We start from the raw sequence: 18,144 nt of genomic DNA on the forward strand, positions 1-18,144 counted from the left end.
GCATACAAACATTAAGATAGTTTCCAAGGCATAATCCATGTGTGGTGAATGTTTGAATTGATTTTAATCGCGTTCCAAGGAAACGACGTGAAGAGCGGACGACGACCGGCGATCGATCGCGAGGATACCTTGATACGAAGGAAGAGAAGGACGACTCGAGGTGCGCTAGATGATGGAAACAAATGCGCCACAGATGGACCTTCGTGACGTGGTCTCTCGATGCATCGAGCGAAGCTACGACTCGATTCGGACCTTGGCGGCAGCTCTACCCACCATGCCCAGCGTCACGGACAGGCGAACACAAACGTTGGCGCAGCTCGTCGACGCGCGCATTGTATTTGAGAAACTTCTGGCGACGACACGATGGTCCGTGCAGACACCGATTGCAGAACAATGCATCGAAGTCCACCGGCACATTAAGCACTTCGACGACCAATTTTACGAAACCCACGACAGATTGCGACACATGCATGCCGCATTGAATGAGCTCAAGGTACCACACTACGATCTGAATGGCGCAATCGATGTTTTGTACGGCGGATCGTACTCTCGGCTGCCGCGGGTGATTCACCACGCAATGCAACCCCGGCGACTTCCTCCCATCGATGAAGAGCACAGCATTCAAGAAATCAACGACACAATCCGATTTCGCATGATTGAAGAAATCATCCCTGACCAATTCACGGACATCACCATCGCTGACGGGTGCGCGACGACTTTCGTCGAAGGTCAATTCCAATTCGTCTTTACAGTAAACGGCAACGAGCCAGACAGTTTATGGCGCGTCTTGTCGGTCCATACTATCCTGACTGATCGTTGCGCGCGCATCAAGTTTTGTAAAGGCGTTGGCATGAACAACTTGCGCGTGATCCTGGCCAACGCCCCCACGGCCGAACACAACGACCACTTGAAGAACTTGGTGCAAAAGTGCGTGAATAACTCGTCGTCTCCACTTGTAGCAGCTTGCGCGGTCTTGCTTGACTTTTGTAGTCGCATGGCCCTGCAGATTGTTCTTGCGCAAGGCCATGGCCTCGCACAGCGTTGGCCAATGGTGGACTTTCGGCCCGTCGCTGATCATGCGTTGGACATTTTGTACTGGAAAGGTTTGGTCAAAGCAGCCACAGCCAAACGCCCGGCATCTCCATCGAATGCGGACCTCGACGCGGCTCCGCTAACATCGGGCGCACCGCCGCTCATGTCGACCGAGACGCTGTCCGTTCGATTGCACTCACATGCTGGAAAAAATCCTCCACGCGGCGGCGCGTTGTTTTCCATCCAACTCTATCCGTCACCGCCACCCGAGTTGCTCGTGCTGTACCCAACTTTGCTTGAACCGCTGCGCGTCCCAACCAACCTGTACAAACTTAGTGCGGAGCAAGTTTTGCTCGGGGCCTTGGAACTCCACGCCGCAAGCGTTCTCTTTTGCCTCGAACGCAAACTAGTCCTTGGAGCAACCGTGCCATTACATCTCATGACGGGCGAGGCGGTATCGGTCGTACGGTCGCCGCGGAGCTTTCGCATTTCACGAATGGATAGCTCAGGGCAAGCGCCACTTGAAGTGTCGTTCGATGTCCGATCCGGCCGATTTGTCGTGTTATGTTTAGTAGGTGCGCGCTCTCGCCTCGTCGACAGCGCGGTGAATCAACTCGAAACGGTGCTGAACACTCAGTGCAAAGTGCAGCTGCCAAGGGCATCTGAAGCGTCGATTTTTCCATCTCATGTCGGCAGCGGCGGCGGCGGGACGACTCGAATGCTCGCGCTCGAGTTTGATGACGAGAGCGTTGTGCACAAAGCGCTCGCCTTTGCACTGCGCGAAATCGTTGCGTTCGAGCTCACTTGCTTTGCCGCGTCGTGCGCCAACGTTGAAGTCCAGCGTCACGTCCAGATCAATTGGGACAAGTATATTAATTTTCGCCAGCAGACGGGCAACAGCATCGACTCTCTGTCGCTGTCTCCACACGCGCTGTTCTTTCAAATCGTACGCAACAAGGAGTCATCCGGGTACTTGGTCGTCGAGTTTGATCGATTGGCCGACATGGAGAGCGACATTGCCCACGAAGACGATTGGGTTCGGTCGCCGGCTTTCTCGCTGCTTCAACTGCAGACGTCGACGATTCCGTGCGCGGTGCAGTTTTTCCAGCGGTTTCCCGCCTTTCGAAAGGATGCTATCCCCATGCCACCCACACCACCTGCGTCGATAACGCCACCATCAGCAACTCCACCCTCGAAGAAACGAAAGCTCGCCGTCGACGTGACCCTTCCCTTCGTCTCGAATTTGTTCTTGCACGTCATCAGCCTCTGTCACGAGCGCATTCAACTCCAGCACTATGTCAACTTTGCCCGCCGGCGACGCGTCAAGATTAAGTACGCTGGACAAGGCGGGACAGCGCTGGCAGGCGTGACCACGGGCGAGCAGATCGTGTCGTTCCCGTTCCCGGATCGGATCCCCATCACGCCATTAAACATCAAAGCCGTCCATGGCCACTTGCGCAAGTGCGGCGGGTTTGAGATGTGCGTCCAGTTGGTGGCGGCCCCATTTGATTTCATAATTCCGTCGTCGGGCACCCCTGCACCGACAAGTGCAAGCAGCAGCACGAGCCACTCAGCCACGTCCAGCGGAAACCTCATATTCCGCTATCCTCACGTTCAAAAGTTCCAGCCAGACAATCCACTCGAAACGTTCATGGCGGAATTGATCACACGCGTGAAACCCATGGCCGATTTTGGCGTCAAGCTCCAGCGAACCCTGAGCGCTGTCGGACGATACTCGTCGTCGTCGGAAGGGATTCGAGATCATTTTTACGTCGAGCGCGCCGACCCATTTGGGTTTGTGCTCGCGTGCCGCACATCCAACCCGAAACGGTGTGTCGCCGCCGGCTCGACGGCCGACAACCTCATCACGTACCGCGTCACGATCGAGTACAGCTCCAACCCGAACAGTCGATTCGTGCTTAGCAGCAGCCACCAAGCCGAACACCCGCTTCTCAATTTCATTCAGACCGCGTTCAACCTGCACATGGACTCGGCCCAGCTGCTCGAAGCGCTCGAGCGTACCACCATCCCGTTGGGGATCTTGTCGAGTGCTGTGAGCTCGCAGCTGATCTCAGCAAAATGTTATCGCCACGACAATGCGCAGGTACACATTCGATCCTCCTGTGACCATGCATCATTCCATGCTGGGTTGTATTTCAAATCTCTTTTCTTGACATTTTTTGACCACCAGGACAAACTGCCATCGTCGGGTGGCCCCGCGTCGCATGGAGGAGGCATGGGCAAGAAAGGCGGCAAGGGTGGCAAAGGCATGCGACTCGGGTACAAAGTCAAGCTCCCGGGTGAAGAAAAAGGATACTACGCGGAAAAATCTTACGGCGGCGACGATAAGTCGTTCGTCCCGGCGGAACTGTTGCTAATCCCGCGGTCCCAGAACCACATTCGACTCACATACGCGGACCGATGTGGCATCGACATCTACTTTCTAGAGGTCAGCGCCATCACCACAAACGTGCCTGTATTCTGCCACGAAAGCTCACACGACTGATGGAATTCTGCTCGCGCCCTTGTAGAACGAAATGGTCAACTTGCGAAGTGCCCCTTGTGGAGCGAGAGTCCCGTGTTGCAGCGCGGACGGCGGGATTACTGTGACCCACGCAGCTTTTGGCGACCGATTAAGAAGCGTCGTGTTCCCAGAAATGGCGTCGCTATAACCCACGTGTAAGAAGTATTGTTATTCCTCTATCCCTCGTGGTCTTTGGACCCGCAACATCTTCTTCCCTGCATCCCGAGCGTTCTTCGGCCCTGCACCTGGTCCTCCCGTCCAAGCCAATCAACAAGACCATTCCCATCATGATGGTGTCGCCCCAAGTTGGGTTGTACCGTGCAACAACACCTCAAGCGGCGATTTCCACGAGTGTGCAGCCGCATTATGCTTCTTCATACTGGACCATCTCGGAATGCGGGGCCGCGGCTTGCGAGTCTTGGAAAAAGGGTTTGTCCTGCCTTTTGGTCGGTGGACTCTGGGCTGGCTTCGCTGGAACGATCTACGCAATTCCCAAGTTGTAAAGATTGTCATCAGCCCAGCGTCAAGCGACATTTGTATCAACAACAGTACGTCGTATGGGTAATCCATCGAACACGATTCATCGCCGCCCATGTCCCCGAGCAGGTGCTCCAGTTGCGTGAGCGCGCCACGTTCATGGTTTTCGCGCTCAGGTGGTTTCACGGGGCAGTGCTCTTGACCGTCGTCTTGAGAGAGACCTCCCTTGGTTGCGCCCACAACTTGCGACATTTTGGCTGCGCTTGGAAGTCCCGTTTCGTCCTCATTGCGAATCGAGTCGAGACTCTTCCGCTTCTTGGACAGGTCGGGCGCGTCTCCCCGCCGCGGCTGGACGAGTGTGGGGTACGGTTGAAACATGGCTGCACTTGCACTCGTGACGAGCCAGTTGGCGTCCACCACCGGCACCTTCCACTCGACGGCTTTGATGTACTTGGGCCCTTCATGCAAAAATCCATCATCGCAATGCCAGCATTGTCACTCGATGTACCGTCCGGAACCCGACACACGAGGTGGGTGTTGCGCTTGGAAAACTTGGACGTCAATGTCGCCCCGCAAAGTCGAAGTAGACACGTGAGCACGGAGCGCTCAACGCCCATAAACATGGAAATGCACGCGTGCATGCGCCTACATCAGGACGTCGATGACCGAATGCTAGCCACAGCATCCAACGGCCATGACGTGCCTACCCAAAGCAAGCTAATGGCAGCGTGGGGAGCACACTGGCATGAGTGTTCGGGGAACACACGAACAGTTCATGCTTGCGCCGGGGGTAGATCACGCCGTCCTTCCACCACGTGCAGAGATTCATCGAGAGACGAGGGTACGAGTGGAGTTGTACCTGCAGACAGCAGTGGAGCCACAGCTCCGTCACGAGCTTGGCGCGCGGCATCGATGCGCACAGCGATGGCAACATGCCGTCCGGAAGGTCGCACCCGTGCGCCAACACGATGTGCGTGATGCGGGTCATGTCGTTTGGCTGCAAAATGCAAGGGTCCGTCGTGTTGAGCTCGCGATACCTGCCCCCCACGCCTTTTATTTGTGTCTTGAGTGCCAAGTTCTACTCGCACACATCCATCTTGACTCGACGTCGCCCCAGAAGCTTACCCCTGCAGACCCCAGCGCATCCGTGAACACGAGGAGGAACATGTGCCCGCTAAACAAGAGCCTCGGGTTGGTCTATGAAATATCGGTGGACATGCCATGTCGACCCAGTGACGATCAAGCTCACGTCGGTCGGTTTGAGCGGCGGTGCAAAGGACGCCGTGGCGGTGCTGGTGGCCACGTGTAATCTATCTGCAAGCGTTCCAGGCGGCTTGACGACTGTCCCTGGTTTGTGCAGCGCGACGGTGTAGTCGGTTTTGATGTGCGGCGGCGGATATTGGTCTTCTGGCAAACACGACCCTGCCAGACAGCTATTGATGAGCCACGTCGCCGCCACAACGTCCATGTTGCCATGCGAATCTTGGAGTTGCCGGCACGACCTACCACCGGTCCATCCTACATGAGCACATTTCGCCATGGAAACCAGGACGAACCCCATAAAGTCGGCCACGATATGCGTGACAGTTGTGTTGTACGTGTCGTAGCGAGTGCCCATTCCAAATCGAATGAGGGCCTTGAGCTTGGTCGTGACGTCGGGAGGAAATCCTGTGAGCCAAAAAACACACCCGTCGAGAAAACACCCTGCCGGACCAAGTTATACGCGCAGCACGAAAGGGATTCGAGCCTAGACTAGATCACAGGACGTTTAGGTACCTGGCGGCTCCCCATCCAAAATGGTCAAGCACTGCTGCAGCTGGTCGTTCAACTTGAGGCATGGCAAGGTCCCATCGTCCATCACGCCAACGTTGGGCCCCATCTCGACTGGGTGCTCCTGCACCCGATATGCGTCTTCGTCCTTGTACTCTACAGCATCCAAATGGCAGAGCATGACCGCGACGACTTGAACCGAGGCATCGTGATGGGACCAACGAACCTTTGGCCTGGACGCACGCAACAATCCAATCTAATGTGACGACAGGAATGCCGTATGCAATGGCGGTGTTGTACTTGGCGCCTTCGGGCTCCTATGATGCCAGGACAAGGTGGATGCACAGAGTGCGGACGATTCAAACACAAACTTCTGCGAGCAAGTGCGTGGTCGTGCCGAAGTTGAGATCTGGGTGGTAGATGCCTCCAGCAGCTTCACATAGCTCTTGCACCTTTTCTCGATCTTCGACGTACAAGCCTGCCAAGGGCACCGCGTGAGCAATGGCCACATGTGGCGACGAACCTGTCGTGCAAATGCACAAGCCTTCCAGCGGTCCCAACTCGTATTGGTCCGTGGGTAGGACCTTGGCCGCTCGGGAACACTCTTTGAGCCAATCCAGCTTGACGACTTTCATCTTGGCTGCCTTGGCTGCTTTGTACTTTGCCGACCCGACCACCACCGCCAAGAGGTGTGTGACGCCGTCGTGCAGGTCGTCGTCCCAGCGCATGCCAAGTTGCGCCACAATGGACTTGGACACGATGATTTCTTCGGTGGTCAGTCCTGTGCTGCACACTGTATACTGGAAGAAGACACGCCATCAGGATCGTCGAGCCACGCATCACATCGCACCTTGGACGCATCCGCTTCCATGATGCCGCTGCTGCTTGCTATCCGGACTGGTCGAGATATCCGGATACCCAATCGACGCGGGGTTTCCTTATCCAAGTACATGCCTATGTGTCCAAGCATCCGGAAACAGCGTCTTTTGGGTGTTGTATGTGTATCCGGATGGCGTGGGCCAGTTTTTTCTCGCGACTTCCTTGAATCCAGAAAGTGGCTCCTCGGAGCTTCGCCGGACGCACTCCCCGAACACCTTGCCGGACGCCGTGTCGCGACGGAATGAGTATGGCTGGAATGAACGGGATTCAGATCGCGATGACGAACTCGACTTTCGAAGACGCGAACGAGTGCTCCGTGTGCTTGAAGGGGTTCTATGCCTTTCGACATAAACATCGATGCAGAGTACATCAAGCGATGCATTCGCGGACACTGACACGATCCATGTAGACGTGCGGCAATGCCGTGTGTCGATCGTGTGCGTCGTCCCAGAAACGGGTAACGTCCCGCGCGCCCAAGAACGACTCGTCCCGCGTCTGCGACAAATGCGTACGTCAAGAAGAAGAAGAGCTAAGAGAACGAATGCGTCTCCTCGCCATTGAGAACGCACGCATGAGACAACTGGCAGAAATGGAAGCCCTCCAGCGCCAAGCGATGGAATCGCAACGAGCACTGGCGGAGGAAGCCGCGCGACAAAAGGTACGGCGACACTGTCCCAACATCACTTCCCCCACAATGCAATACAGCAAGCAGCATACGATGCTCTCGTGACCAAGCACTTTGGAGACGACGCGTCGTCGGCGAAACAAATATTTCAGCGACGTCACAGCTTTGCCGACATCCAGGCTTCCCCTCATTTTGGTCAAGATCGAAAGGACTGGGTGCTGAGCTTGGTGCAACGCGCCGACGACGTTCACTTGTACGTAGTGGCACTCCCTCTGCGCTGGGCCATCTTGGTCGGGCTGATCGAGTTGGGCGTAGCGCCGTCGAGAAATCGCCCATGATCACCCAAGTGGAGTCCGTGGCGGAAGAGTGCGCGATTTGCTTAGAAGTCCTCGAAGCCGGCAATGCCATTTACACAACGGCGTGTGGCCATTCGTTCCACTGGAGTTGCTTGAAGGAGATTAAGCAATCGTCGTCCACAAACTCGGACTATTGCCCTTCCTGCCGGTACCGTCGTGACATGGCTTGAATACTTTGCCAACGAAGAGGTGCTCCAGGTCCGGCCTGACTGAAGTCCAGATCAAAAAGAAATGCGACCATCCTCGAGTCCGTGCAACGCACAAGTTTTGCCGCGACTGCGGTGATCCCGTGACTGCGGCAGATGTCAAGCCACGCCCTGAAGAAGCTGGATCAACTCTTCCTCGTCAGCAAACGCCAGGCCAACCTCCTTCAGGGGGAGCCCTGAGCGGCGCGACGTATCGAGCTGGCTCACAAGGCGCTTTGGTTCAATGCCCGCAATGTCGAATTCAAATGCGGGTCCTGCCGCATATGTACAACATGTACGTTCCGAAGGTTGCTCGTAGGAAACCTATTGATCGATGAACCTTTGTAGGCGAGTGGCATGCCCTCAAGGACACATGTTTCAAGTGCAAGTGGCTCCGACGTCCGGTGGAACGATGAATCGTGCACCCGTGCACAACCCGAATACTCGTGGTGGCTACCCTGGAACATCTTACAACCGCGGATGATAATAACACTCAAATATAACCCTTGTGTCCACCTTGTCTTAACGTGATATACGCCATGAAGGTCGTCACAATGTTTCGTAGACGAATTGCTTTCGTTGCGCCACCTTATCCTTGTGTTTGTAGAAGTTTGGTTGCCTCTTGTTTGAAGTCTCGGATCGCTTTGATTTTCGCTTTTTCTTGCATTTGCTGGACGTCTTTCATCGCATTGTCGTGTATATTTCGCACGTGCCTGAAAGGCATACAGGACAATGAGGATGGTGGTAACGGCCATCAAGAAAGGCACTATACTCCATTTCGTCGGTGACGGCATCTGTCATTCGTTTCAATCGTTTGGTTGAATTCTCGTATATGGCGTCGTTTACTTTGTAAAACGATTCCAACTGTCGGTTCGTTTCATCGATTTCAACGTCGATTTGCTCGATAAGTCGCTCGTATTTGACGCGCATCGACTCCTCAATGTCTTTCCTAGTGGCAAGCAGGTGTGCCTTCAACGTCTTCTTCGCATGGCGAATCAACGGATGCACGGGTGCTGTAGCTTCGACAATCTCGACAGGGGACCAATCTCGCTTAGACTCCTCCGCACACTTCCCGAGGGATTCTTTGTCATGTTTTCTGCTCCTTTGCTTCCTGCTGTTGTCCATGACGCGGGTGTGTTCTCGTCCAGGTGAATTTGGAAATGACTTCAACACAAACCTGTTTTTTATTTTATTTCATCTCATTACATACATTTTGGAAGTTCCGTTCACGCAATACAATAGTTTTCAAATTTGCGCGCGAAGAATCCATACAAAAACCTCAAGCAACCCACGCGATGCATGCTCGTCAATGGCACGCGGAATGGACAAGTCCACCACCGTCGCGCCGCGAGATGTAGGTGATGAATATTGCTCAACGATGACGAATTGCCATGTCAGGATGCCATGGGATTGCTCAGAGCCGAACGAAACGAGGATGCCCCGTCTCCAAGAACAAGATCTAACAGCCATTCCTGAGTCGTGTCAAAGCAGCGCTTGCTGGGTTCGCACAGGTGATCACCTTGACTCAACACGTTCTTGACCGAATGCGACCTGCTGACAGGGTCACCGATGCCAAGTCATGCACCAGCTCTAGAGGTTTGGAAATGGATGCGTGGCTTGGCGTCACCGTGTAGTCTTGCTGCAGATTGCTCAACAGACCCACCAAAACAACTTGTGGAGGTATTTGGACGGGCCATCCACAGTCAGTGAACACTTTGCTGCTCGAGTGCAACCCTCGCGAGTGGAAATGGTCGAGGCTTCATCCTCAACGCAATTTTCAGATGTGGTACGGGTCTACCCTGCAAGTAGATACAACTGACTGCCTGTCCACAACGATACTTGTCTGATTGTCCTCAGGACGAATGTATAGCGACATGTACTTCTCTTATCCATGCGCACACAATTGCCGCCACAGTAATGAGAAGCTCACAGTCTGCACGGCTTTGCAAACCGACTTCAATGAGAGCCAACGCCGTGAACCCTTTGCACACGACAGCCAATTTTCAACAGCTTCTAGATGGAACGGTTGGAAATGCTGAAGTCGCCCGGACGAACACAACCATACCCAGGGAAGACGCGCACTTCAGCTTGATCGAAGAAATCCGAAATGCATACCAGCACGTAAATTCAATGTCAGCTCAAACAAGACCCAAGGCTAAACGGTATATCCAAGCTCAGACTGTCAACGAGTTGATATGTCCCGTAGCATGATAAAAGCAGAGCAGGTTTGGTTGCCTACCGCAATGGCGATGTAATAGACGGAGGCACATCACTTAGCATCGCCACCAACCAAACCACTTTATTGACGCAAAACAAAGGGGTGATCACTATGCACAGTCGTCATTTGGAGAAACACAATTTTCATGGCCGAAAACGATCAATGAGCTCAAGACTAGCAGTTTTGTCCGAGGGACAGGGAGATTAAATGAGCTCGAGGGTCTGCGTGCACGGTTGGCGCAATTGTTCCCAGTCGATACACTCATGTCAGCAAGTGTGCAATTGTGGGACAATTCTCCTTCGGCTCACGGGTCTAACTCGTGTACTGTGGAATTTTCGAACAACGGTGGGGGTCAAGACTTTCCTTTGTGTAAACGCGCTAACTGACTGTGAACAATTCTAGGACAAGATGTGAGCAAAACCCAAAACATGGTTCCAACAAGGCCGAAGCGCAACTATTGACACTGCTATGATGTGTAGAAAGGTCGTCGTGGAATTATGCCAGAGTGCAGAACAGAAGCTAAAGCAAACGGTACCAACGTCGAGTCGTCAAGTAATGCGAGGAAGTCGCAATATTGCCCACCGCGAACAAGACGACCACAAAAGATGGCGTTTACCAATTCCTCATCAAAATGGAAACTACCCTCTAGCGTGTGGAATCGAACTGCACAACTGAAAGTTATCTGTGAAAGTCATAAAAGCAAAACATATCAACACAAGCGAGGTAGCACAGTACTCCAATTCCGAGTAATGAATTCATCATGAATGACATGGGAAGGTGCTCAAAGGACTTTGTACTCCCCATCGAAGCGACCGTATCGTTAGTCATAGTTCAATCCTTTGCGAGATGAATGAAGATTTCTCGATGCTGGCCGTGGGTACAGAACAACTGCAGCAGTGACTGCTGCCTGACGAGTGACCCTGGCCCAGCTTTTCAATGGGTTCACAATAGTTCCTGCATGGATATGCAACCGAGACAAGCGTGGACTTTAGGTCAGTTACATTTGGAAACCGAAGTTGTGCGCCGTGGGCATCACGTGCACCCCCCCGGCCCTCCGCGACGATGAGCTTCACGTGGAAGGATTCGAAGCATCCACCTCCCTACAGCTCTATTGTCGCCGGACTAGATCAGCCCAAGCGTCCAAGTCGCAATAAACCTTGCGCACAATCCGAGGGTTGCCCACAAGTCCTCCCAACTAGCAAACGACCGTCGACAGTGCACTCAAGCACTCGCGAACATGCACAACAAAGCAACGAGAAATCAGTGGAGACGCGCGAACCCCGTGATTTTCGAGAACGTCAATACGACATAGAGATCGCAACAGCTGACGATTACTTTGTCTTGGAAGGCTCTGCCACATCGCAGAGGGCCCTGGAAGCGTAAGGACCCACATGCACGAACGAAACCGACCTTGAAGCCTTTTGTATTGGTAGGGTCAACCGAAGCGCTATCGCGAAAATCCGTGAACAAAATACCTTAATTGAAAGGCTCAAACACGACAAAGCGTTGTTGGAGGAGAAAGTCGCGCTCCTGCAACATGACTTGCGCTTACAACAACAAGTACGACCATCCAGCAGACAATCCTCCTTTTCATCCTCCATCGCGTGCGTATGATAGATGCAGCACAGTTTGGTTGCAAGCAAGATGTCATTGGAAAATTGCCAATTGCCGCACTTGAGCGTCCATGACGGAGTCAAACCCGCACCAGCAGGTGTGCTTTGCGCTTTGTTCGATCTGCACCAACATTGTTGAGCATTTTACTAAAATTTGTTTAGGGCGTTCGCCAGCACGACCGTCGTCTCAAGGCCGAGGTATGGATTGAACTGACTGCGCTGTGAATATTCTTCACAATCGACGTCGGTGACGTGCCATTTGTTAGTAGCAAGTCCACGGAAAGTGTCGGCCATCGTCCAAATCAGCCCTGCCGAGCAGCGCGAATTGGAATCGCTCAGACTCAAAGTTCACAATTTGGAGAAAGAGAAAAAAGTGCGGACTGAGGAATTCGCAACCCAAACAAAGACGTTTCTCCGGCGTATTAAAAAGTTGCAGCAAGAGGTACGATGAGACAACGAAACATGATTAAATCGTAAGCGCCACGTGCAGTTGAGCGAGCGGGAGGACATGGTCATGGAGAAAGAAGCCCAAATCAACGTGCTGCAAATCCGCAGTTTACACCAAGTGCCAATGCTTCAAGGTCAGTTAATCCCCGTCGTCGATCCCATGGTTCACTTGATTTTTTTCTCAGGCGTTCATCCGACTCCACGAATGCTGTCGGATGAAATGTGGCTCTCTGTTCCGCCGTTGAGGACACTGATTGAGTCCAATCCTGGAAAATCCAACGTCAGCGGTGCTTTTGACGCCCTGCTTTCGAAAAAATTTATGGAGTCAATTCGAAAACTCCCTGGCCACCACCAAGAAGCATGGCTGAAAGAACTGCAGGTTGAAGCGTCCCATAGAGTGTTCAACCATCTCATTTCATCATATCCATACAGGAAACCGCGTCCAAACTATCGTTACTGCACACGGGGCTCAAGGCACTATGTGGCGTATTCAACCGCCTTGCATCCTGCAGCGACTTGTACGAGATGGTTCGACTGATTTCTACCGAAGCCTGCGCCCTTGCCAACGCCGAAGAGGCTCGTCACTTCCTTGACAAACGCAATATTCATGCTATTGTTCTGCGCAGGCGTTTGTCTTTGTGGTTGATCCCATTCAAAAGCAAGAATTCTGGAGTCGCATTTGTCGGGCTGACGGAGAAACGATCACGGCGCGGTCCAACATTCCTCACATTTCCCTCGAGTATCAAATGGCTTACAGCGACTACTTGTCGAAACAATCAACTCATGTATCTCACGAAGTCCCCGTACACGTAAGCAACGACCACTCGATTTCACACCATCAGCATGTACCACGGCATAACCCCCTAACGTTGTCTTCGTGTTAATTGTGGTTCCGTAGCACACAAGCCCCAGCCCATCCGGTACATTTGAGCTGATATCCACCATGGACAACGAGGAAATGGCTCAACCAAATCCTGCTCACTTGTCGCAAATTCTATCGCAGCCGTCTCCGGGGTTTGCTTCCTATGTGTTCCACACAAAAGAAGTGCTGAACATCCCCGGGTGCAAAATCTTTGGCCATCCGCTATACAGTGGTGGCCACATGAACTCGGATCGGTTCATTAAACTCAAGAGCTCGTCAACGATGCTTCTCCCTATTTGCGACGGCGACGACCTAGAACCTATTGCCGTCTTGCAGGTGTGCGGAAAAACGCAGCATTTTCGTGGCATGGGGGTGCAAGTGACGGTGGAAAATTGCCAGTCGTTTACCGAAGAAGACAAGTACTTGTTGACTGGCTTGGCAAATTTCTGCAGCGGGCTCTTGGCCAAGGTCATGACGTTCACCGAAGTCGAACGCACACGAAAGAGCGAAACGGTGCTGCTCACCCTGTCCAGGCAAATTTTTACCTGTCTGGACTTTCCAAAATTGTCGTTGCTTGTCATGCAATCCACAAAGGAGCTCCTCGACACAGGTATACAAAACTCAAAAATGCTTTCTATCGATTTTGCAATGAGACGTGTCACAGCAATTTTACCTGTTTTTCGTTGCGTTAGATCGGTGCACGCTGTTTGTGACGAAAACCCTACCAAACAACGGTATGTCAACACGAATGCCAACGATTTGGGCGGAACTGACCAAGATTAGAACATGTGCTATGTGCGTGGCAAAGCGATATCAACAACGGCACAGTCAACCAATCGTGGAGAAATCGAGGTGAGGTTTTCCTCGACTCGCCTGCTGGTCTCGATAACATTCTCTTTGCAGGACATGAGATTGTCGTCCACATGGGCCAAGGTATTGCAGGGGCATGTGCAGAAACCCGGCGCTTGATCAATGTGCCGGATGCGTACGAAGACAAGCGATTCAATCGCGTGCGTTCCATCAGCATTCGTCAATATGGAGATTTCGATGGGACTTTTTTTATATTAGGCCTGGGATGAAAAGACAAAGTACCGCACGAAGAGCATTCTGGCCATGCCAATCATTAGCAGCAAGGACAGTTTGCTGGGAGTGATCCAAATGATCAATAAATCCGGTGGCACGTCGTTCAAGGCCAAAGACGAAGAACACATTGCAATGGTGTCACAGCTGATTGCATTGGCAATGGAGAACAACAACTTGTTTCAAAAGACTCAGGTCAGTCCCGAGTCCTTGGCAAATCATGTCGACACTGTACTACACGAGCCTCTTTATGACATAGGACGTGAGCAAATGCATTGGCACGTACATTCGGCATTTGCCCCTCAACGAAGCGCTGTTGAACATGAACATGCACGCGGAAGAAATCGTGGGCGTGCAGTGCGCGTGCATCTACTTGAACGACGAGCGCACGAGTGAATTGTACACGTTCCACCGAATTCGAAAAACTCGAGTGGATTTAAAGCCGTCCCTTTACAAGTAAGTGCACGTGACAAGACGACGACAACGGCCGCTGATCGCACTTCCAGAAACAGCATCCTCGAAGAAGCCTTGACACTAAAAGAGCCACTGATTGTGAACAACGTGTCTCAATACACACACTACAACCCTACCGTCGATACACTTAACGGCATCGCTGCCCAACAGGTACAACGGCTAGCTATCGCTCGTTGTAGTTTGAATGAACGATGCTGTAGGTGATGTTTGTGCCGCTGTTCCAGTTTGGCAAAACCGGGGTCGACGACCGCGTGTTTATTGGGATGCTGCAGCTCGTGAATCGAAAAGGCACCACCCACGACTTTGACTACGACGATTCGTTGGTTGCTATCATTGCAAATCAAGTGTCCGGGATTCTCATGAGCATCATTGAGCGTCAAGTACGTGAATGGTCGTACGATTTCGCTATCTATGACGAAATTCGATTCTAGACGATGCACCAACTCCACGAAGACACCAAAGTACACTTCCACATGATCCCCATTGCGCGAAGAACGGTCATGCAACGTCACATGTTACCGTGACCGTAGATGCTCCTGGAAACATGCATGTCATTCTACAAAGAGTTGAATCACGTTGGTATCATGAACGCGGTGTACAACGCAACAGTGTCGACTTTTTCAATCGACAAGGGCCAACTCTGGCTCTGGACCGACGATCACACGAGCATGTGGACGTCGAAAGTACCTCCAATCAATCCGTCCATGCTTCGTGCTCACCACTACGTTAGCTGCTTCCGTCCGACGAGATCAAGTTTGTCAACCCCACGTTGCAACGTCGACTATCTGTTTCGTCCATGGAAAGGCTGGAAGTGTCTTGCGCGGAAGGTACGAATCCATCGACTCGTTGGCATGCCGGCTTGGCGCAAACCCGAACGAATTCCATGACGTCGAAAATGACCAGGGCTTCTGAAACGCGTGGTCAGCGAAGGCAAAGTCATATCTGTGCGGCGATGGGACTACATTGTACGAAGCGACAGCGTCCATGCACGTCGGTCGTGACACTGGGTCTTAGGGAGATGGCAACAACCAAGAAGGCATTCAGCGCATCACTTCCACCGACAAGAATGCAAACTTTACCGACTATTCGATCACGGCTTGCCCCGTTTGGGATTCGTTTGGGATTGAAGTCATTGGCGTCGTTATGCTCATGGTACAACTGCACGGGGCACGTCGTTGGTCACGTAGAGGTACAACGTTGTGGTTAGTACCCCCGCGGTCGCAACCTCCACCGCCTGGAGCTGTCGAAAATCCCAATCTTCACTCGACAGGTATCCAGCATGCCATCACAACGCGCAAAAACAGCAACCTGCCTGAACAATTGTCTAGATTACGGGAGCCCTCATGGTGTGCCGCGACGTTTCTCAGCATATTCATCGCGTACAACGGATGCAGGACCTGCTCCACGAGTACACGTCGGCCACTCGCGCGAGTACGTTCGTCCGATATCGACATATCTGCTATAGATCACGCACTGGCGAATTCTCACAGGCGCAACGCTATTCAACATGAGTCTGGTCAGTATTGGGAAACCACCAGCGACGTCCCTCTCGTCGCCGTTTGGGTTTTCCCTGGCAATCAACATCGACAGTTGTGGCGCTCTGCACTCTTCGACGTACCCGATCAACATGTTTACTCGGGGGTTCTCGTTGTGTTCGATCCATGACCTTCTTCGCCTGCCCGTGGACGCCAAGGGCAATCGCCACGTCATTCAAGTAACGGCAGCGTCGCAGCCCCACTACGAAAGCAATCACTTTGACAAATGGTGCGAATGAGTCTTGCTACAACTCGACTTGTTGGGATGTTGCTGATGGTCGTTGGTTTGGTTCGACCGAACAGGATGGGCCGAGATGTTGTGGCCGGCGACTGGGAAAAAATCAAATACGACCTCCACAACGCTTTCAGTCGCAAGGAAACGCTGACGGCGTACTACAGCGGGACGCATGCTCAGTCGCTGAGTTTTGTCAACACGATGGAGACTGTGATTTCGTCCGCCGCCCAAAACTCCATCGCCAACGGCGGCGGTGGACCGCGTGTGCCAAAACCCAACGATGTTCCCGACGCCATTCGCCGCGAAATTGCCGTGTTTCTGTGGCAGTTTTGCTCGGCCGATCTGAAGATCCATTTGGACAAAGTGTTTGCGCTGTTCGCGCCGCACGACCCGAACGGGACGGGGTGCGTCGACCCCGCCGATTTTGAGTTCGTCGTCAAGGCGTGGGGCGTCCATCTCAACCACCATGTACGTCCACTGCCCCGCGGCGTGCTTGGCGGCACATGAGCAGTAGAACCGAGAAAACTCATGCTGCCATGTTGCTAGGACTATGATGCGCTATACAAGTGCTTTGCAATGCCAACGGCGCTCACCGAGGAATTGCCGTACGGCGACGACGGCATGGACGTTCCATACAGCATCGACTACAGGTACCGTTGCCTCGCGGATGGCCTCGGCGTCGAGTAGAGCGACGTCTCATGCGCACGTGTTCGATCTCAATGCACATAGGACTGTATTCGAGACGATGGCGCCACACTTCATCCGGCACACGCACTTCCAGCACGAGATCTTTCCAACGCTGCATCCCACGACGCATGCCATCACGAGCGTCCAGCTCTTCTTCACGCCCATGAGCCACGACGGCGTCTCGGTGCCGACAGCCGTCATCGACAGCGACGAAAGCATGTAGTAGTTTGTTCATCGGCGTGTGCAATTCTGCATTTACACACCAGTCGTCGCTGCATTTACTCGTTGCTCTTGACTGGCACGGCATTCCACGTCAACGAGAGCTTGACGACGACCACTACATGCAACAACGCGACGAGACCCGTGGCGACGGCTTGGCCCGAGGCGCCCAGATTGGCGCGTCCCCATCCACCGCTGTAAAGCCCAAGGGACACGGCAGCGCCTGCATTCCACACAAGATGGACGTTGTCACACGGGGTAGGTAGAGAAGGACGACATACCAGACACGACAAAGTTGATCACGCCGAAGATGCGATGCGCGGCGTCTTTCCATTGCCAGTTCCATGTCTTGCCAAACGTCTTTAGCGCGCCCTAGTGCATTCGTCAGCATCCCGAGAGAGAGGGAGCGTTGATGGGTACCAAGACGAAGCTCAAGTAGTAGAGCGTGATGGCAGCACATCCGACCCACGAATGCGTCGTGGTGAAATGCGGACGGTTGTTGTTGTCCTTGTTAATGTAAATCGCGCTGAACCCGACGGTGGCCAGGACCACAGACACGGTCTGCATGAACGCGTGCCACTGCACAAGCGATGTCCTGTGTCCGTCATCACCACAGGGGCAGAACTAGCGGGAGGAGTCGTCGTACCGTTTCGCGTGGTTCGATTCAACGCGGCGATCGCTCATCGCAAGGAGGGCGCTGCCGTATCGACACGGCGGTCGAGTTAGCCATGCGTTTGTCGATGTGAAACGTACGAAGGAGTTGCAAGGACATACGCAGCGACCAACGTGATGGGGTGCCATGAGAAGAGCACGACGGGCTGCCCGCGCCCAAAGGTGAGGTATCCGATCCATCCCACGACTGTCGCGCCGAGCGCGAGCGCCACGGACTTGAGCGCCATCGTGGAGCAAAGTGACGTGGCTGGATT

The 18,144-nt window shown here is 53.3% G+C and overlaps 6 protein-coding genes across 11 annotated transcripts; 3 read left to right on the plus strand and 3 right to left on the minus strand.

Annotated features, from left to right (window-relative positions):
• Nucleotides 1–29: 29 nt before the first annotated feature.
• On the plus strand, nucleotides 30–4,265 carry H310_10102 (hypothetical protein). Of its 4 annotated transcripts, XM_008876362.1 has the most exons (4): nucleotides 30–705; nucleotides 753–3,136; nucleotides 3,224–3,481; nucleotides 3,564–4,265. In XM_008876362.1, the coding sequence occupies exons 2-4, from the start codon at nucleotides 851–853 to the stop codon at nucleotides 3,702–3,704; spliced, it is 2,685 nt and encodes an 894-aa protein (XP_008874584.1). In that variant the 5' UTR covers nucleotides 30–705; nucleotides 753–850; the 3' UTR covers nucleotides 3,705–4,265. The 4 variants fall into 4 exon arrangements, with proteins under 4 accessions (XP_008874584.1, XP_008874583.1, XP_008874585.1 ...); XM_008876361.1 differs by having other exon boundaries at nucleotides 30–3,136; XM_008876363.1 differs by having other exon boundaries at nucleotides 3,224–4,265.
• H310_10103 lies at nucleotides 3,681–6,692 on the minus strand. 2 transcript variants are annotated; one of them, XM_008876364.1, is made up of 13 exons: nucleotides 6,654–6,692; nucleotides 6,327–6,603; nucleotides 6,175–6,281; nucleotides 6,030–6,120; nucleotides 5,810–5,959; nucleotides 5,590–5,737; nucleotides 5,283–5,535; nucleotides 5,159–5,230; nucleotides 4,893–5,111; nucleotides 4,741–4,838; nucleotides 4,542–4,678; nucleotides 4,109–4,491; nucleotides 3,681–4,037 (listed from the first exon to the last, which is right to left on the minus strand). In XM_008876364.1, the coding sequence occupies exons 1-13, from the start codon at nucleotides 6,672–6,674 to the stop codon at nucleotides 3,921–3,923; spliced, it is 2,073 nt and encodes a 690-aa protein (XP_008874586.1). In that variant the 5' UTR covers nucleotides 6,675–6,692; the 3' UTR covers nucleotides 3,681–3,920. The 2 variants fall into 2 exon arrangements, with proteins under 2 accessions (XP_008874586.1, XP_008874587.1); XM_008876365.1 differs by having other exon boundaries at nucleotides 4,089–4,491.
• A 158-nt stretch (nucleotides 6,693–6,850) lies between these two features.
• Nucleotides 6,851–8,363, plus strand: H310_10104 (hypothetical protein). The gene is made up of 6 exons (XM_008876366.1): nucleotides 6,851–7,046; nucleotides 7,092–7,340; nucleotides 7,388–7,560; nucleotides 7,623–7,811; nucleotides 7,862–8,143; nucleotides 8,197–8,363. Exons 1-6 carry the CDS (start codon nucleotides 6,924–6,926, stop codon nucleotides 8,330–8,332), a joined length of 1,152 nt encoding a protein of 383 aa, XP_008874588.1. The 5' UTR covers nucleotides 6,851–6,923; the 3' UTR covers nucleotides 8,333–8,363.
• Nucleotides 8,359–8,973, minus strand: H310_10105 (hypothetical protein; the record flags this gene model as incomplete). The annotated part of the gene is made up of 2 exons (XM_008876367.1): nucleotides 8,359–8,561; nucleotides 8,621–8,973. The coding sequence occupies 2 exons, from the start codon at nucleotides 8,971–8,973 to the stop codon at nucleotides 8,438–8,440; spliced, it is 477 nt and encodes a 158-aa protein (XP_008874589.1). The 3' UTR covers nucleotides 8,359–8,437.
• A 2,103-nt stretch (nucleotides 8,974–11,076) lies between these two features.
• Nucleotides 11,077–17,589, plus strand: H310_10106. Of its 2 annotated transcripts, none has more exons than XM_008876369.1 (28): nucleotides 11,077–11,445; nucleotides 11,500–11,626; nucleotides 11,684–11,777; nucleotides 11,842–11,877; nucleotides 11,949–12,121; nucleotides 12,170–12,260; nucleotides 12,312–12,505; nucleotides 12,559–12,702; nucleotides 12,753–12,971; nucleotides 13,025–13,598; nucleotides 13,681–13,722; nucleotides 13,772–13,840; nucleotides 13,892–13,998; nucleotides 14,057–14,263; nucleotides 14,328–14,524; nucleotides 14,575–14,692; nucleotides 14,743–14,922; nucleotides 14,974–15,003; nucleotides 15,073–15,225; nucleotides 15,273–15,369; nucleotides 15,446–15,507; nucleotides 15,557–15,694; nucleotides 15,750–15,812; nucleotides 15,871–15,973; nucleotides 16,033–16,306; nucleotides 16,381–16,780; nucleotides 16,859–16,962; nucleotides 17,042–17,589. In XM_008876369.1, the coding sequence occupies exons 1-28, from the start codon at nucleotides 11,129–11,131 to the stop codon at nucleotides 17,220–17,222; spliced, it is 4,494 nt and encodes a 1,497-aa protein (XP_008874591.1). In that variant the 5' UTR covers nucleotides 11,077–11,128; the 3' UTR covers nucleotides 17,223–17,589. The 2 variants fall into 2 exon arrangements, with proteins under 2 accessions (XP_008874591.1, XP_008874590.1); XM_008876368.1 differs by having other exon boundaries at nucleotides 12,753–12,935.
• H310_10107 (hypothetical protein) lies at nucleotides 17,038–18,140 on the minus strand. Its single transcript, XM_008876370.1, has 5 exons — nucleotides 17,972–18,140; nucleotides 17,865–17,915; nucleotides 17,639–17,813; nucleotides 17,500–17,590; nucleotides 17,038–17,441 (listed from the first exon to the last, which is right to left on the minus strand). The coding sequence occupies exons 1-5, from the start codon at nucleotides 18,115–18,117 to the stop codon at nucleotides 17,278–17,280; spliced, it is 627 nt and encodes a 208-aa protein (XP_008874592.1). The 5' UTR covers nucleotides 18,118–18,140; the 3' UTR covers nucleotides 17,038–17,277.
• Between the last annotated feature and the right edge of the window lie 4 nt (nucleotides 18,141–18,144).

The sequence above is a fragment of the Aphanomyces invadans genome (genome assembly GCF_000520115.1).
Source record: "Aphanomyces invadans strain NJM9701 unplaced genomic scaffold supercont1.24, whole genome shotgun sequence".
NCBI lineage: Eukaryota > Oomycota > Saprolegniomycetes > Saprolegniales > Verrucalvaceae > Aphanomyces > Aphanomyces invadans.

What these genes read in the sequence shown, in the direction of transcription:
- H310_10102 (XM_008876361.1), top strand. Translation starts at nt 170, where the DNA reads ATGATGGAAACAAATGCGCCACAGATGGACCTTCGTGACGTGGTCTCT. An exon ending in ATCGCCACGACAATGCGCAG is followed by an intron (nt 3,137 to 3,223) that starts GTACACATTCGA and finishes TTTGACCACCAG; the next exon opens with GACAAACTGCCATCGTCGGG. An exon ending in TCGACATCTACTTTCTAGAG is followed by an intron (nt 3,482 to 3,563) that starts GTCAGCGCCATC and finishes GCGCCCTTGTAG; the next exon opens with AACGAAATGGTCAACTTGCG.
- H310_10103 (XM_008876365.1), bottom strand. Translation starts at nt 6,674, where the DNA reads ATGGAAGCGGATGCGTCCAAG. An exon ending in TGGAAGCGGATGCGTCCAAG is followed by an intron (nt 6,604 to 6,653) that starts GTGCGATGTGAT and finishes GTCTTCTTCCAG; the next exon opens with TATACAGTGTGCAGCACAGG. An exon ending in CTTGTGCATTTGCACGACAG is followed by an intron (nt 6,282 to 6,326) that starts GTTCGTCGCCAC and finishes TGCCCTTGGCAG; the next exon opens with GCTTGTACGTCGAAGATCGA.
- H310_10104 (XM_008876366.1), top strand. Translation starts at nt 6,924, where the DNA reads ATGAGTATGGCTGGAATGAACGGGATTCAGATCGCGATGACGAACTCG. An exon ending in AGGAAGCCGCGCGACAAAAG is followed by an intron (nt 7,341 to 7,387) that starts GTACGGCGACAC and finishes AATGCAATACAG; the next exon opens with CAAGCAGCATACGATGCTCT. An exon ending in GACTATTGCCCTTCCTGCCG is followed by an intron (nt 7,812 to 7,861) that starts GTACCGTCGTGA and finishes GAGGTGCTCCAG; the next exon opens with GTCCGGCCTGACTGAAGTCC.
- H310_10106 (XM_008876369.1), top strand. Translation starts at nt 11,129, where the DNA reads ATGAGCTTCACGTGGAAGGATTCGAAGCATCCACCTCCCTACAGCTCT. An exon ending in AAGACAAGCGATTCAATCGC is followed by an intron (nt 13,999 to 14,056) that starts GTGCGTTCCATC and finishes TTTTTATATTAG; the next exon opens with GCCTGGGATGAAAAGACAAA. An exon ending in AACTCCACGAAGACACCAAA is followed by an intron (nt 15,004 to 15,072) that starts GTACACTTCCAC and finishes CCGTGACCGTAG; the next exon opens with ATGCTCCTGGAAACATGCAT.
- H310_10107 (XM_008876370.1), bottom strand. Translation starts at nt 18,117, where the DNA reads ATGGCGCTCAAGTCCGTGGCGCTCGCGCTCGGCGCGACAGTCGTGGGA. An exon ending in TATGTCCTTGCAACTCCTTC is followed by an intron (nt 17,916 to 17,971) that starts GTACGTTTCACA and finishes TCGATACGGCAG; the next exon opens with CGCCCTCCTTGCGATGAGCG. An exon ending in ACTACTTGAGCTTCGTCTTG is followed by an intron (nt 17,591 to 17,638) that starts GTACCCATCAAC and finishes CGAATGCACTAG; the next exon opens with GGCGCGCTAAAGACGTTTGG.